Here is a 15,464-nt window from a genome sequence, read left to right as displayed (position 1 = left end):
GAAGCAGAAAAAAACAACGATATTTCGCTTGTATTTGAAAAAAGAAACAAAAACAACAACGAATCGAATGGTTTGACGACGGTTTATATGATTTTGTTTTTCAACAGGCGAAACTACTAGGCACATAACATGTATATATATATATAAATACGAAAATGTCAATGATGCAAAGTAAGACTTACCGGTGGCGGTTCGCTGGTTGTACTGTACACTTCACTGGCAGCGTAATCGGCCTTGGTCATTTGTACAGTTGCCATTGAATCGTGTTGCTCTTTTTCCATCATAATCTGTTGATATCTCGCTCAGCGGGTTTTGGTATTCAGATGGTGTGTTTATGTATGTGTGTTTTTGTCTTGTTTTTAATCTTATTTCTTTTCGGCGTGTTTGGTTTCTGTTCTCTCTCTCTCTCTCTCTCTCTCTCTCTTCCTCTTCTATTTACTACTTTGTTTTCTTTTATCTATTAAATTTCCACAAACTGCAACAAGACAAAATGAGTTGCTATGAGTTATAAAAAAAATCATTTAAATGGTCCAACACAGTTTCCAAGCTTGAAATGGATTGGTTTTTTTCTTCTTCATTTCATCTTTCATGAGAATGATTTCGTTTGTTTGTTTTTTTTTTGTTTCCATGAAAAAATGCAATTTTCTTTCGTTTGTTCAAGAAATGGCTGATTCCGATTTTCATGGCTGCATCGTCTAGACAAGACGAGACAAAGGCGTCGTCTCATTTCGCTTGTATCTAGAACATAGACGAAAAATGTTTTCACACTTTTCTCGACTCATTCTATTCGGCAATATGCTCTCTCTCTCTCTCTCTCTCTCTCTCTCTTTCTCTCATCAATACGCCGTTTCTCATCTTATTTCGTGTTCATATCTATTTCCATTTGTCGATTGCTTCTGAAAGAAAATCTTCTGCTTCTTCTTCTTCTTTCAACCCATTGAATTCTCTAATTTGTGTTGCACACTTGATTGATTGCAACAAGAATTACGAAAAATTAACACATTGAGACGTCGCGAAGATCGCAATTGCAAATTATGAAGATCACCGGGCCAACCAGCAGGGTTACAAAAGCGTAACACACAGCAACTAACCAAAAAAATGGGAAATGTATAAATCTCACGATTCCAAAAGAGAACGAAAATTTCGAGACAAGCCCGTGCACCATCAAGCACCAGTTGATTTTGGGTTGATGCTATTGCACGCTTCTTCAATTGAAATCAACAGCAAAGAGTATTCAATTTCGTTGGTTCGTCTGTTGAAATGTATCGTTTAATGCTTTTGTGCCTACGGTAACCGTAAGTGGAAACTGTCGAAACACAACACAGCCGAAGTGAAATGAATTACACTATAATAGAAACTCAACCGAAACAGCAGCCGCAGTAGAAACAACGAAAAATTGAAGACACGACTCCCGTGCACACAGCGAGTAATGAAACAATCTTTTCGAATTTGTATGTTTCGCAACATGGAAGAATTCGTGTGGCCTCAACATGATAGTAATATCAGTGTATCATCAGCGATGTGTGTAAACAACGCTCGGAAATTATTCATTTTTTTTCTTTATTTAATGCGCACGATGAGAGCGGCTGACGAAAAGAGAAAGTCTGTATTAAAATGACAAATGGCCAAACACCGACCAACGACTTAGATGAGGATTTTGTTTCTAATAGAAATAAAATCGACAAAACTAAACCAGATGTTGATATGTTTTTCATCATCGCTGATACGTTTGGTCACAGCGTTTTTACATGAATTTTGTTGTACTTTCCGTTTTTTCTTCTCGTTCCATTTGGCCATTGGCTAAATAATTGACGAAATGTTCTCTCTCTTTCGAATTGAAAACACTTAAACGCTGATTAGCCTTGACTAAAAAAAACGGTGTAGAAATGTTGTAAATGTTGATGTAGCAATACTTATTGGTCGAGTTTAATTTTAAAAAGTTACAAGAATTGGGCAGCTGGAGAGAAACAAATCATTCCATTTTTGTTTTACATTCGACAGAAAAGAAAACCGATCTTTTTTTTTCTTAAAACAAACGAAATCAAACTCCAAATTGATGAAAACACAACTTTTCTAATTTTCAATGTTTGTCGCGCAAAACACAAGAGACCATCAACGAAATTCCATTTCTTTTTCATTGATGGCTCTTTTAGAAATTCGATTTGTGACAGAAAAAAAATTGTAGGTAGTAATCAACCAAACACTCACACTCACAAATTGAAAAAAAAAACAGTTAAAACTGACTTTTAAACAAGAAAAAAAAAATCTTTTTCAGTTTAAAAAAATTCAAACGAACGGAAAACTTCTGTCATAAACACAACAAAAACTCGATTTCACTATGAAAACACTCAAGAGTGGATGTTGGGCTAGTTTTGTTTATTTTTTTTAAAACTTCTTAAGTGGTTTAGCTTTTTTTGTCGGTTTTCGGAAAAGAGATTGCTCTTCGTTTACGTTCGTCCAATATAATAGTCACGAAACGTCTGCAGCGAATGATCAGAATATGAAATTTCGTTGGCAATATAACATTCGAATCGAAATCACTCTCTTATGCTTGTGTTAAAATTCTCCATTCGGTTTTTTTCTGTGGAACAAAGTTTTATAGTGAGCGGCAACGTATAACACAAGTAGCGGTAGATGTTAAATGGCTTATGGCTTTACAATAATAAATGATGTTGTTGTGGTGGTGGTGGCTGCTACTACCATAGCCGCTGTTGTTGTTATATGTGTACACGTGTGTGCGTATGAGAGTGTTGTTATGATCGTCGAGCCATTGCTTTCGGAGTGGGGCTTTGTTTGGCAAAAAAAAGCTAATTCCAGCTTTCCATATGTATATGACGTCGCACGATGCTGTATGTACACAAAACGGTCTGTGTGTGTCTCTCGCTCATCAGAACAGTGTTCAGTCTCCGTACGAAAATCAAATGAAAGACGAAAACGAATGAGACAACTGTTGACATTAGCTCAATTTTGTTGATAAAATTGGCTAATTTTTGTAGAAGAAAGAAAAATATACACACACATCCAATCTCATATTTACGATTCAAATGACCCATAATGTAAATACTCACTTCATATTTACTGATAACATATCACATGCATCCATGAATCTAGCTCGAACCAAATAGACAAATCAAAATCAACAACAGCGCACACACACACACACAGAGAGAGAGAGAGAAACATCACGCTCGCATAATCATATTCAGTTTATTTTAATCATTTCGCAATTGTAAAAGAGATTAGCATTAAATAAAATCTCTGACTGAAATGATAGGATCATTGTGAGTACAGCACTACGCTGCATGAATCACTCATTCATTGCATTTCGGTTTTCTTTTTTTCTTCTATTGATAATTGAGCTTTCTTCATACGGTGTACGCGTGCGCGCACAACTCTCACACTAAATAGCATAGACAATTTGGGATTTGCCGGGCTACGTTAGTGCCATTCCATCCATCGTTTCGAATTATTTCGCATTTAATGAATAAAACAAGCTTTTCCAAATGAACACCGATTAAGAAAACCGAAAATGAACCACCGCGCGCTCTTGGCAGAATAATGGCGTGTTCGCGCGCTCATTCGTACGCGCAACAAAGTGCTTGCCGATTCGACGTAAGACAATTAAAATATTTATGGTTCAGTTAAATTATATTGCCATAATGTAATTATTATAAATTATAAAGACTCGTACGAAGATGTTCTAGGACTCTCGGGCGCACACCACAACCACAAAAGAAGAAGAAAAAATGAAAGTTGCAAATCATTGATAATCACTAACGACAAACATATTTAAAATGTTAAGTCAATTAGCAGATTGAAGCTGCCACCATTTTTTTAACTTCCTATTCTTCCCTTCCATTCGGAGGAATTCAAAGAGAACAGCAAATTCCGGTAAATGGCGTTAAAAAGTGATCGATAATTCTGTAAATTGGCTTTATTTTTGTCACCTTTGACTTTTTTTTGGGGTGTATTTTTTGTGTTTGAAGAGACGAAGGCGCGCATGAATAGAGGAAGGTGCACACATTGCGGAATCAAAGGGAAGGGAGTTGAAATTTGAAGGAAGTTAAATTCAAACAGTTTTACTACGTTTATGACGAACTTTGATGACTGAAATGATGTTTTCCGATTTCTGCCATAAAAGTACCCAAGAGACAATTCGATAAAAAGAAATCGAGGAAATCCGCAAATATACAAATTCTGCTAGAACCCAAAAAAAACATCGACAATATATCACAACCAGAAAAATGGTTGAATTCCGCCCTTTCTCAATCTCTATCTCTGTGTCGAAAGCACAAGAGATTTGAGAAACAGAACAAAATACATCAATTAAATTAACCAAATACCCAGCATTCAAAATGTGAATGGAATGATTTATTCGTTTGGTTTTGTGCATACTGCACTCGATTCATTTAGACGATGGTTTGTATTTTGAACGAAACAAAGATTTGAAAATGGTTGTTGATTTTGTTTTGGTATTTCTATTCATTGCTTTTGCTGTGGCAAACTTTCTTTCTCTTTTGTAAAAGTATTATTTTCAAAACAATTCCATCATCATCATCATCGTCGCCGCCGCCAAATCGTCTCATATCAGGGTTGAGTAAACAGCGAAAGTAACGGTGTCAATCGCTCGCATTTCCAAAATGCGACTCATCCATTTTTAGCACTACATGAAATCTAGAGCTACTAATCTGCTTTTTTTCCTAGATACTTTTTGAGTGTTGAAACAAATTATGGTAAATTTGAATTTATGCTCATATTTTTTATTTAATTTATTTTTTAATTTATAAACCAGTGGCAGTAACGACAAAAAGGTGCATAATATCTCAAAGCGCCAATCAAATTTTTATTATCAAATGTTGTTTAAAAATTACATTAATTTTTCGTATAATATTTTCTGAGTCTTGAACAGAATTAAAGTGATTTTAGATTCTATGCTCATATTATTTATTTAATTTAAACCAAAGGCAGTATATTTATAAAAGAAATTAAACCAAGATCTTGTAATTCATTTTGCAAATAAATATATTACTTTAAAGGTACTTTGATGAAATACATTTCATATAGTGCGCCAAAAAAAAGTTTGTTGTAAAACAACAAAATAGATTAAGTAACTAAAAACTCAAGAACGCAGAGCGGAGCGAAGCGAAGCTCTGCAGTCTTGTTTTTTTCTCTTTCGAACAGAGCAAATGAACTTGAACGATCTTTGCAATACAATGATGATACAATGTTGAGTTGTTGCTGTTTTTTTTCATTTTTCATTTTCTCTATGAAACGATGTGGTTGTCAAGCCCTTTTTGTTTAATAAACAACTGCAGGCGATCGCGCTTTCGATTGAATAATAGAATGAAAAGAGGAGAGAGAGAGAGAGAGAGTTCATAATTCAAACGGAATCTTGTGAAAACCAAGTGAAAAACTTCGGCAATTTTGAAGCGTAATCGATCATGTCAAAAAATGAAACAATATTTACGTCTTTATTGTTACAAATTATTAAACGTACCAGTTGTTGTGTGAAAAAAAAAAACGAATGAACGAACAAAGAGACTTGGATTTCATCTGTATGCATTTCTTCCCTATCTAAACTCATTTTCATCGTTAATTGTGATACATTCGGGCGTCTTCATTCTAGTGGTTAGAACGGCTGTTTAAATGACTACGGTAAATATTGTTGCTTTCGTTTACTTTTTTCTTCTCTCTTCTTTCGTTCAATTCCTGGAAATTTATTCGAACAACCATTCACTGCTTAATACACGATATGACTGTGTGTTGAAAGCTATTCGTGTGATGACGCTGATATCGCATTATAATCAAAACTTTCCAGAAACCATGTGAGCGCTGCGAGTGTGACTCATAGTCGCAAGTGGTTCATCTTCTTCGTCTTGTTAATTTGGGAAATGAACACCGCGCTTTTTATCGCACATTCGAAACATTTGCACAAATGCACACCAATAAGTGATCAGTTTTGGCTTTTTACTTCATTTATCATTCATTAAGATGAAACGTTCACTTGATAGGTTTTTTTCGGTATTTTTCATTTTTAATAGTTTCTCAAGAGTGATGAGCTGGGCGAACATTGTTTTGTTAAAAAAAATACATAAAACAAATATTCCTAATGAGCGAAAAAGCTGATACAGAATGAATGAGATGGACTTTGAAACTGTAAACAAAACAAGAATCATGGATGATAGACAAAAAAATAGTTTGTTTCACGATCGGCCGAATGACATTCACCGTGAATGTCAAATTTGGATTGGATGATACACAACAATCAGATTGCTGAAAAATTGAAAAAAAGTGTCGCATAGAAAATAGTACAAAAATTCTATTCACTAGTTTTATCTCGCTAATATGTCAGTAGTCATTTAATTGAGCTTCATTAAGTTGGTGACTGCCATAGGTACCATCAATCGTGGTCCAGCTAATGTCCGTGTTTCCTCTGTTAAAAGATTTTATAAGTCGTTCCAATAATAATTTCGTATGTCTTTTGAAATGGTAAGAAAATACAATCGGTATCGGTATGTACAAAATTCCCTTATTCAGAATTTGATTATCTGTGTTACAATTTTTGGAAAAGAACATCAACCCTGATACATGATTAATGAAAGTCGATTTAATTAAACTGTTTCGAATTTTTCTGTGGATTCGTGTTTCGATTTCATCGAATCAATTGTTGGTATTCCGAATGTTAAAAGTGGTTTCCTGTGCGAAATTTTTTTTGACTGACAAGTAAACCATACCAACTGTCACAAATGGATTTTAAAATTGAATATACAGATCGATTGGGGATGGAAAATTTTTTTTGACAAAAGGGCAGCGGCCCCTTTTGCGGCATAGTGGGGATAGACCCACCCCCTTTTCCTAAACTTCGTCTGATCAAAAAATGATGTATGTCAAAGTTGTTAAGAATGACGAGGAGAATTTTTTGATGCAGCCGCCCTTCCATTTTTCACCCCCCTGGGGGGTTGGAGAGGTCTCCTGCCCAGGGGTCACACGTTTTTGCTGAAATTGAACTTAAAGGTGTCAACGGACAAGCACCTTGTCCGTCCGTCCGTCCGTCCAGGGCTCTTGAATTTTTTTTTTGTCCGTCCGTTCAGAGCCGCTTAAAGTTTTCTTGTCCGTCCGTCCGTCCGTTCTCCGGACGGACAAGAAAATTTTAAGCGGCTCTGAACGAACGGACGGATGGACAAGAAAAATTTTTGGGGGCTCTGAACGGACGGACGGACGGACGGACAAGAAAATTTCTGAGGGTCCTGAACGGACGGACAACTAAATTTACAGGGTTCTGAACGGACGGACGGGCGGACAACCAAATTCAGAATGCTCTGAACGGACGGACGGACGGGTGGACGGACATGCAAAATTCTCATACAATATTTTTGACGAAAAAAATTTCTAGAGCCCTGGACGGACGGACGGACGGGCTAAAAAGACGGACAGTCCGTCCGTTTGACACCTTTAATTGAACTGGCAGAAATCGCCCCACATCTGGGGTCAATTATTACAGAGTCAATTTTCTACCTCTTGAAGTGGAAATTTTGCATAAAAATGTATGACCAACTATAGCTCATTTGTTCTGGGCTATATATTTTACTCATGGGTCAACCCCTCCAATCCCTTCTTTTGGGAGTCCCCATACAATTTTATTGAAAAAAAAAAACTATTTTTTTCTGTATATCGGGTCAAAAAAAACCCTTCACTCCCCGAACAAATTACATTTTTGAATTCCTCGTGAAATTGAAAATTACCCTTAGGTTTAGAACATTTCCCATCAAAAAAATCGTCCCTTATGCTCTAAACCAAGACCGGAATGCATGGGAAGGTTTGGGGTGCGATTTGTTTAACATCCCGGCTTTAAATTAGGGCATAAGGGATGATTTTTTTATGCGAAGTGTTCTAAACCTAAGGGTAATTTTTCACGAGAAATTCAGAAATGTAATTGGTTTGGAGGGTTAAGGGGAGTTTGACCCTATTTTGGGGATGCATTGGTCATTTTTCGCTATTTTTTCACTTTTTGACCCTCCATTTCATTTCAGGGGTAGAGGGCAGCTCCACCCAAGGTGTCATTTGATTCTCTGGAGTATCCTGAACATTTCATATCGACATATTCTTTTCCTCAAACCATTGAGAAAATTTCATTTCTATGTAAAAACCATCAGACGAAGCATTGTAAAGAAGGGGCCATATCCCCACTATGACCCAAAAGGGGCCGCTGCCCTTTTGTCAAAATTATTTCTTTTCATTCCCCATCGATCTGTATATCCAATTTTAAAATCGACGTATGACAGTTGGGACGGTTTACTTGTGAGCAACCAATCCATTATGTTGGGACTAAAAGTGACAATTCAGTACAAAAACAATGATCACGAGTTGACTGGAGTCAAAAATATCCCGGCTAAAATTTAATCGTAGTCGGCTATTTTTCATACAAATCATCTGCTCATTTAACTAAAGTCGCTTATTAGTTGATTTCAATTAGAGTCATTCAGTCATTTATTTTCCACACGGGTTACTATCAAATTTTATTCTATCGTGTTCACTTCTGTTTCGGTTTAATGAAGTAATCAACGATATTCCGCATGGATATTGACTGCGTTAGCACAGACACGGAATCTAACAGAACATTGGTATCTATGATATTTCATTGAAGAAGAAAAAATAGCGACAAAGTTATCATTATTCATGAAACTTTCATCACCTCTCTTTAGAAGTGATGTCCTAATGTTTACGGAACAGAAATAACCCCTCTCCGTTTCCACCTAGCTAAGCTAGAACAGAACAAAGCAAATACAAACACGGAACGGAACTGAGTGGACCAATGATAGTCACCCACCTCATTAAATTATAGTCGGACTGTAAGTAAATGTTTTTGTCATATTTACACAGACATGTGAACCATCTCCTCTTTGCAAACGACACAAATTTGTGTTTGCTCTCCCCTCGCAGACGGCGCTGTATGTTTTTAATTTAATCAGCGCTTTTATTGTGTTCCATGCCATTTTTCTCTCTCACTCTCTCTCTCTCTCTCTTTTCCATCGAAAACAGACAAAACTCATGCAAAAACAAAAATGTTTTGTTCAAGAAACGTGCAAAACTACTAAATAGATGATCGTTTTTTGTTTCGCGCTTCTATAATAAGTCCGTAGAGTGGTACCTACAGACTCCAGTCGTGCTGCTTCAATTATGTACTTATTAATAACGCTTTGCTCAATGAAATTTATTACTTGTTATCTGTGTAGCGTTTGCCCAAGTTTTGTTTTTAGTTGGAAAACCAAACAGAAAGTTATCATAACCGTTTTTCATGTGAAAACCGTCAGCAACTACATAAATATGTGTTTCTTTCGACCAAATGGAATTTGGTATGTTTTACGATGCACTTTTCCCTTCTATGCCACAAATCATGTAATTACCGGAAAATTCACCACAAATGACTGTGAATTATCAGTTATGTTCGAAATTACAGTCACTGGCCACAACAATTAGATAATGATCGTCATACGAACGAGTATTTCTCCTTCTTTCTATTGCTCTCACCCTCTCTCCCTGTTTATTTCTTTCGTACTGCGATAAAAGCCTATATAAACAATGTTATTATATTTGACAATATTTGACTCGATGTCAATGACGATGTGGCAGCGCCACCTATAGAGATTCCTTATTAAAATAAGTGGAACTATTGAGTGCGTGCACCATATCGCACGTAAATTTTCAATATGGCAGCGCCCATAGAATTGAAAAGTTAACCGATTTCATAGTCGCAAATTATCGCTGTACGATTTCTTTCTTCCTATCTATCTTGGTCTCGCTTTGTGTGTGTGTGTGTGTGTGTGTCTCTTTACTGGGAACATTCTGCACACGCGAAACCGTGCATGACAATTAATGGAAACGTATTCAATTTGAGTGACTTTTGAAAAGAAAACAACTCACAATAACGGAAGTAAGTCTCAGATGCAAGCACAATATTGATATCGATTAAAAATAAAATAACAGATACGAAAACAAAAATTAAATCTGTTGCTGCCAGTAAAAACGTAGCTGAATTAAATTCGATAGATTTACATAACGTGTCAATCAGTTATTTTTATAATCGATGGGTTTAAACAAGTTGCGAAGTTTCGATTGTTATCAAACGCCAACATTTTGCAATGTTATACAATCGCTATAATATGGGCTAAAAACAACAATCTTATGGAACCTTGTCAACTCGGAAATACTTACGAGTTACATTTCTTTGATTGGCAAATTTTAATTGAATTCTCTAGCTCAATTAGTAGACTTACGTTTGTTTGGGCAATAGAAAGCACGAGAAAAATGAAAAATTCTCTAGAAAACAGCATAAAAATCAAAATGGATTTGCAAGACCCTCCAAGCCTGGGACTGAGGCAGAGTTGACCTAATGGAAGATGTTATTGGGTTAGTTTAATAATATCATACCAGTTCAAGATAGCTGAAGATATCGGCCGAGCATGCAAACCCAGCAAACTGAGAGTATTGCATTTGCGGTACGAAATAATATATAATTTTTGTAAAAAGCCGGTCATTTAATACGTCAATTTACTTCAACACATCCGTAAAACAAAATAAGTTCATCTTCTTCCTTTTTTTTATCAAAACAGCAAGTGGAAAAACAGCTATCGTTGTGTAGCCAATTTTTCATTCTCGGCATTTATCCTCAGTTACCTCGCATTCACTGTTTCATACTACTACTTAGTAGTGGCCGGAAATCCAACTTTCAATTTACGTTTTTTGCAATAGATCATAAAACTTTCGCGTAGACATATATATATATTCTGTGGGAATACTTACCGAAAAAAACAATAACTTTCCTGCTTAATCCGCTGAGTTAAGCTAAAGCCGATTAGCTCAAAATTGAATTAGTCGATACTTTTTTCATTAAGCTTCTTGGGCTTCTTATGCCAATTATTTTGATCAAAATGATGATGTAAATAATCGTTTGTATGTGTATTCAAAGAAAAAGACGAAAACGAAAAAAAATTGCAAATGACAGAGCTGTGAATTCAATTGAAATTCGTCTACGGGTCACAAGACATCGGTTGATCAAGGGCAATTTGATTAGCAAAACACGTTCATTCGACCGAAATTTTTATGATGAAATGATATTTATTTTATTGTTGTTTTCTCTGAAATTCATATATGAATTTCCATTCAATTCAGTGTGTTACACTGCATATCGAATGTTTGTTGTCATTTAACTTTTGTATGTATGCTACGGACCCGATGCTACTATGCCAGTAGAATACGTAGTTTCCAGTTCAATAGTAGCGATAATAGAATGGGCATGTTCCATCTAATAACATGCATTTTCGGAAACCCGTTTGGAAAATCATTCCACATGATTTGGAGAAACAATCGTTGTACAACATCGTCTTGATCAACAACCATCGCTATTCAATCAAAAAAAAAATCCGTCGATTCTGTCATCGATGTGAAAAATTGAATACATAGTCGATAATTAGCTTCGAATTCCCATCGTAAAACCTCCTCATAAATTCGCATGACATCCAATCGAGAGACGAACGAGAGTAGAAAAAATCGGCGCACCACATAGACAATTGACTTGATATATTCCTAGATTTCGACACGTTTCTAGAAAAAATCATTGAAAAGTGTTGTACTTCCAACGAAAAAGATTCACGAACTCACTTTTCACTTCAATTCAAGCGAGAAAATAGCTCTGAAACACTTTTATTGTTTCAAAATCCAATTTCAATTGTAATGTTCATTTGAAACAAATTCCATTTACGTTCGAGCTTTTAGAAGCTCAATATTTTCATCATCATTTTAATTGGTGAGAAAGACACGGAAATTTTCTGAGTTTAGACCATCGAATCGATGCTGAGTGTGTTAACGATAAAGCTCGATAATGTGATAGACAGTGACATCTAGCGAAACACTTTCAATCAAATTTATATACAAACATTTCATTCTCAACAAACGACTTTTTTCCATTTTATCAAACGACTCGTTTTTTTTCATTCGCCCATGCCATTTGATAGTGAATTTTTGTTGTTTTTTTCCTTCTCTGCTTGGCTTTATTTTGTTTGCATCGCAATAATTGTTTGCACGTTTCGATGCACTTGACTGTAATTGAAGGAAATAAACAGTCAATCACAGATAGCTGAGGATATATGCTGAGTATAGAAACTCAGCAAGCTGAGATTCGGATATTTTGACTTTGTGACGTGCTATTCAAACAAATTTATGATGGAGAGGAGTTTGGAACACATTTTCCATTACACTCCATCAACACTCCACCAAAATTCCACATAAATTTACACGAATAGCAAGTCACAAAATCCAAACGTCCCAATCTCAGCTTGCTGAGTTCCTATGCACAGCATATATCCTCAGCTATCTGTGATTGACTGGAAATAAAAAACGAACGTCGAATAATTTGAATTAGTTAACATATGACGTTCATTCCCCTGAATCATTTTGAATTGTTATCATCAATCTGTTTACATATGGAAAAAATAAATAAATTCTACATAAATTATTATTATTAGCTCTACGAACTACGTACGGCTTGAATTCAAAGTCGAATTTTCGATTTCAGCCAATCCAAACTCATTGATTTGTGTTAGTGCACTTGCAGTTTTTTTTCGGTTTATTATTGTTGCCGTTGCTTGAAAGACAAATGACGTCGTTTAACAACCCATAACTCTATTTACTAGAGACGATGAAACGATGAATTTGTTTGTTGTTCGTTCTTTTACGATGTTGATTTTCTGTCGGACATAAATGTTTCATTACATTCAAAATATAAAATAATTTTCATTCAATTTTGCGGCTGGAAAATATGATGATATTTGGAATAACAATGCGAATTTGGGTAAATTTTCGTTGTAATTGGTGTCGTTTACAAAAATTGTATGTTTCAGTTCCAAAATTTGAAAATCATCAAAAGTTGTAGGTTCAAATCTGCTTAAGAAGTTTGGGGAGAGGCAATCGAACTCTTCGATTCAATAGAACAAAAGAATTCTTGAAAATAAATAAAAAAAATAACTGAAAAGAAAAGAATTGGGGCAACATTAGACCAATTCATTCCATTCGATGCATTCTTCATAATTTCTTAGTACTAAGAATTACTTTTAAGTATTTAAAAATAAAAAAAAGCAATCAAAAAATTGTCTACGCTCCTTCTTTTGGATATTAAACTTCATGAAGTTATGAATATAGCTTGATATGAATAATTAACACATGCATGAAATCAGGGCGAATATTTTCTCCATTTCGATTCAATGCGGCAATTTTAGCGTGGAAAAAAAATAAAGAATTGCTCTGTGTTTATCAGCGTCCAACAGTTTGTTGGTGGTTTTGTAAAAAAGAGTGTGTGTGTGTGTTTTGCGGGCTAGCATGGCGCATGCACCCTACACACCGTACACCACCATTATTGCCGCATACTTCACTATTTATATTTCGAAATTGATATAGTGAATTTGACACTTTTTTGTTCACTGCCGTGAATTGCGGCTCTAGAAATAAGCGAAGTAAGCGATTGTCGTACAAAATTTTTGTTCTGCCTGGTTTGCAGCGAAAAATTATTTAGTTAGTGAAAATCAGCAACACGAAGGGACTAAAATGTTTCAATCAATAGTTGACAGTTTTCTAAAGTGGGAAATTACACAAATTCTTCTCGTACAAAAAGTGTGAGGTTTTTTTTTGGGTACATTGTGTTTTGTTCCGAGTAATTGATGCAATTGTATTTTGTTGTAGATTTGAACCGGTCGAACCATATCTAGAGCTAGTGAGCTATGTGACAACCGCTCGTTTTATGCACACATACTTTTTCCCAATCTTTCTGGTCTTCGGCGTAAGGCAATATGTAAATATAATGATTGCAGCAATCACATCGCATATCAGTGTCATTCTCTTAAAGTGGATATTGGCTGGAACGCGGCCGTATTGGTGGGTCAATGAAACGGATATATTTACAAATTTAACGCGGCCATACGTGCGACAAACATATCTTACATGCGAAACAACGGCCGGAAATCCATCGGGACATGTTATGTTCACCGCATCGATTTTATTCTTTGTCATTCGAACGATATTCTATCAATCGCCATGGTTTCGACGCTATTTGAACAAACCGTTCAAGTATTTCTTGTGGAATGTATACGTTGGCATTTTGGGCTTTGTATCCATTTCCCGAATGTTTTTCGCTTGCCACTTTTTCCATCAATGCGTACTGGGCAGCTGCTTCGGCATTACAATCAGCCAATTTTTACAGCATCGAAAAATCAATCGATTCATTACGGAAATAGATCGCGCAAAGGGATTACTGTTGGGCTTTGCCGTTTTGATACTATGCATCTCCGTTTATTATGCACATTTTATTATAGCTCGTGACCCACAATGGGCAGTTAAAAAAGTAAATATTTGGTATAAATAATACTAATCGACCCCAAATAATAAATTTATTGTTTTGTTCGTGTTGAATAGGCTTTCAATTGGTGCAAAGACCCATACTACATTAAACCCGAAACAACACCTATCTATTCACTGGCCCGTGAATTCGGAATCATGTTTGGATTGATTCTTTGCTCACCACAAGCAAAAAGGTACATTGTTTACTTGTGCAGTTCAAGTGACATTTGGCATTGTGTGACAGCTCGATTTTTATTTGAAGCATCATACTGTTTACAACGCCATCTCGTCATAAATAGAACCACTTTTGCTGACGACTGAAACTCTTATTTGAAATACTGTTTACTATGTGTTTCAACAGGTTCAACATTCAAATGGATGTTAAGTGGAGTTTGCCAGCCGTTATTGTCATCACATGCATCAATAAGTACATTCTCAGTCAAATACCACGATGGAATGGAGCGCTCATTTTCTACTCTGCCACATTTGCGGCCAATCTAGCATTTGTTATGCTTCTTTTGAATATCGTTCCGTTAATCGCTCAAAAACGTAAAATTAAAGATTAAATCGGATTTGATTCGGGCTCAATTACTGATGACAAAATACTACAGACTGATCGGACATTATTTATTCCCATAAATAAGACTTAAATAAAATTTGCACAATTTTCATTGGAATTTTTGCGCATTTAATTTTTTTCGATTTGAAAAATTAATTTTCTAACAGATTTTAACGAACAGATTAAATAACCACATTTTCAATTAAGAAATTAAAAATAATTTCCGCAGCTTACATTCTTCTATGTAATTTACTTGGCTCATTTGCTTAGATGTAATGTGCGAAAACCCTCAATAAATTGCTTGAAAGCCTTAAATGATTGAAATAATTGAGAGAAAAATACGATATCAAGAATTCAATCGAAGTGTTCATTTCTTTTTTACCACAGACGTTTTTTCTCGAAGCTCTTTTTTCTTCGGCTTTCATCTGGTTTCTCGTTCAATGCGTGTCGGTTTGGTTCTGCGTTTTACGCACATTGTTTTTGTGTGATGTTGTTTGTTTGTCTCTTGTTGTTGTCGTCG

General features: G+C 35.6%; 2 protein-coding genes across 7 annotated transcripts in view; one reads left to right on the top strand and one right to left on the bottom strand.

Annotated features, from left to right (window-relative positions):
• The window catches only part of LOC129573120 (nuclear transcription factor Y subunit beta), a 46,312-nt gene extending 43,529 nt beyond the window's left edge, over positions 1 to 2,783 (bottom strand). The window contains exons 1-2 of one of the 2 annotated variants that reach the window (XM_055453352.1): positions 2,209 to 2,783; positions 183 to 475 (exon numbers count right to left, since the gene is read on the bottom strand). In XM_055453352.1, the coding sequence (XP_055309327.1) occupies positions 183 to 284 (102 nt within the window). In that variant the 5' untranslated portion in view covers positions 285 to 475; positions 2,209 to 2,783. Of the gene's footprint in view, positions 1 to 182; positions 499 to 2,208 lie in introns of both variants that reach the window. The other variant, XM_055453351.1, reaches the window with a different exon arrangement.
• LOC129573121 (glucose-6-phosphatase catalytic subunit 1) overlaps positions 1 to 15,062 on the top strand; it is a 50,198-nt gene extending 35,136 nt beyond the window's left edge. Inside the window, exons 1-4 of one of the 5 annotated variants that reach the window (XM_055453355.1) lie at positions 6,137 to 6,489; positions 13,732 to 14,389; positions 14,461 to 14,579; positions 14,747 to 15,062. In XM_055453355.1, coding sequence (XP_055309330.1) covers positions 13,790 to 14,389; positions 14,461 to 14,579; positions 14,747 to 14,951 — 924 coding nt within the window. In that variant the 5' untranslated portion in view covers positions 6,137 to 6,489; positions 13,732 to 13,789 and the 3' untranslated portion in view covers positions 14,952 to 15,062. Of the gene's footprint in view, positions 1 to 6,136; positions 6,490 to 12,504; positions 12,848 to 13,403; positions 13,665 to 13,731; positions 14,390 to 14,460; positions 14,580 to 14,746 lie in introns of those variants that run through there. The other 4 variants (XM_055453356.1, XM_055453353.1, XM_055453357.1 and 1 more) reach the window with 4 other exon arrangements.
• Positions 15,063 to 15,464: the final 402 nt, after the last annotated feature.

This window comes from Sitodiplosis mosellana, unplaced genomic scaffold, assembly GCF_009176505.1.
Source record: "Sitodiplosis mosellana isolate CC-2019 unplaced genomic scaffold, AAFC_SMos_1.0 Smas_scaffold_5948, whole genome shotgun sequence".
In the NCBI taxonomy this organism is placed as follows: domain Eukaryota; kingdom Metazoa; phylum Arthropoda; class Insecta; order Diptera; family Cecidomyiidae; genus Sitodiplosis; species Sitodiplosis mosellana.
The sequence above is the reverse complement of the archived record's forward strand: the minus strand, read 5'-3'. Positions and strand labels throughout refer to the sequence as shown.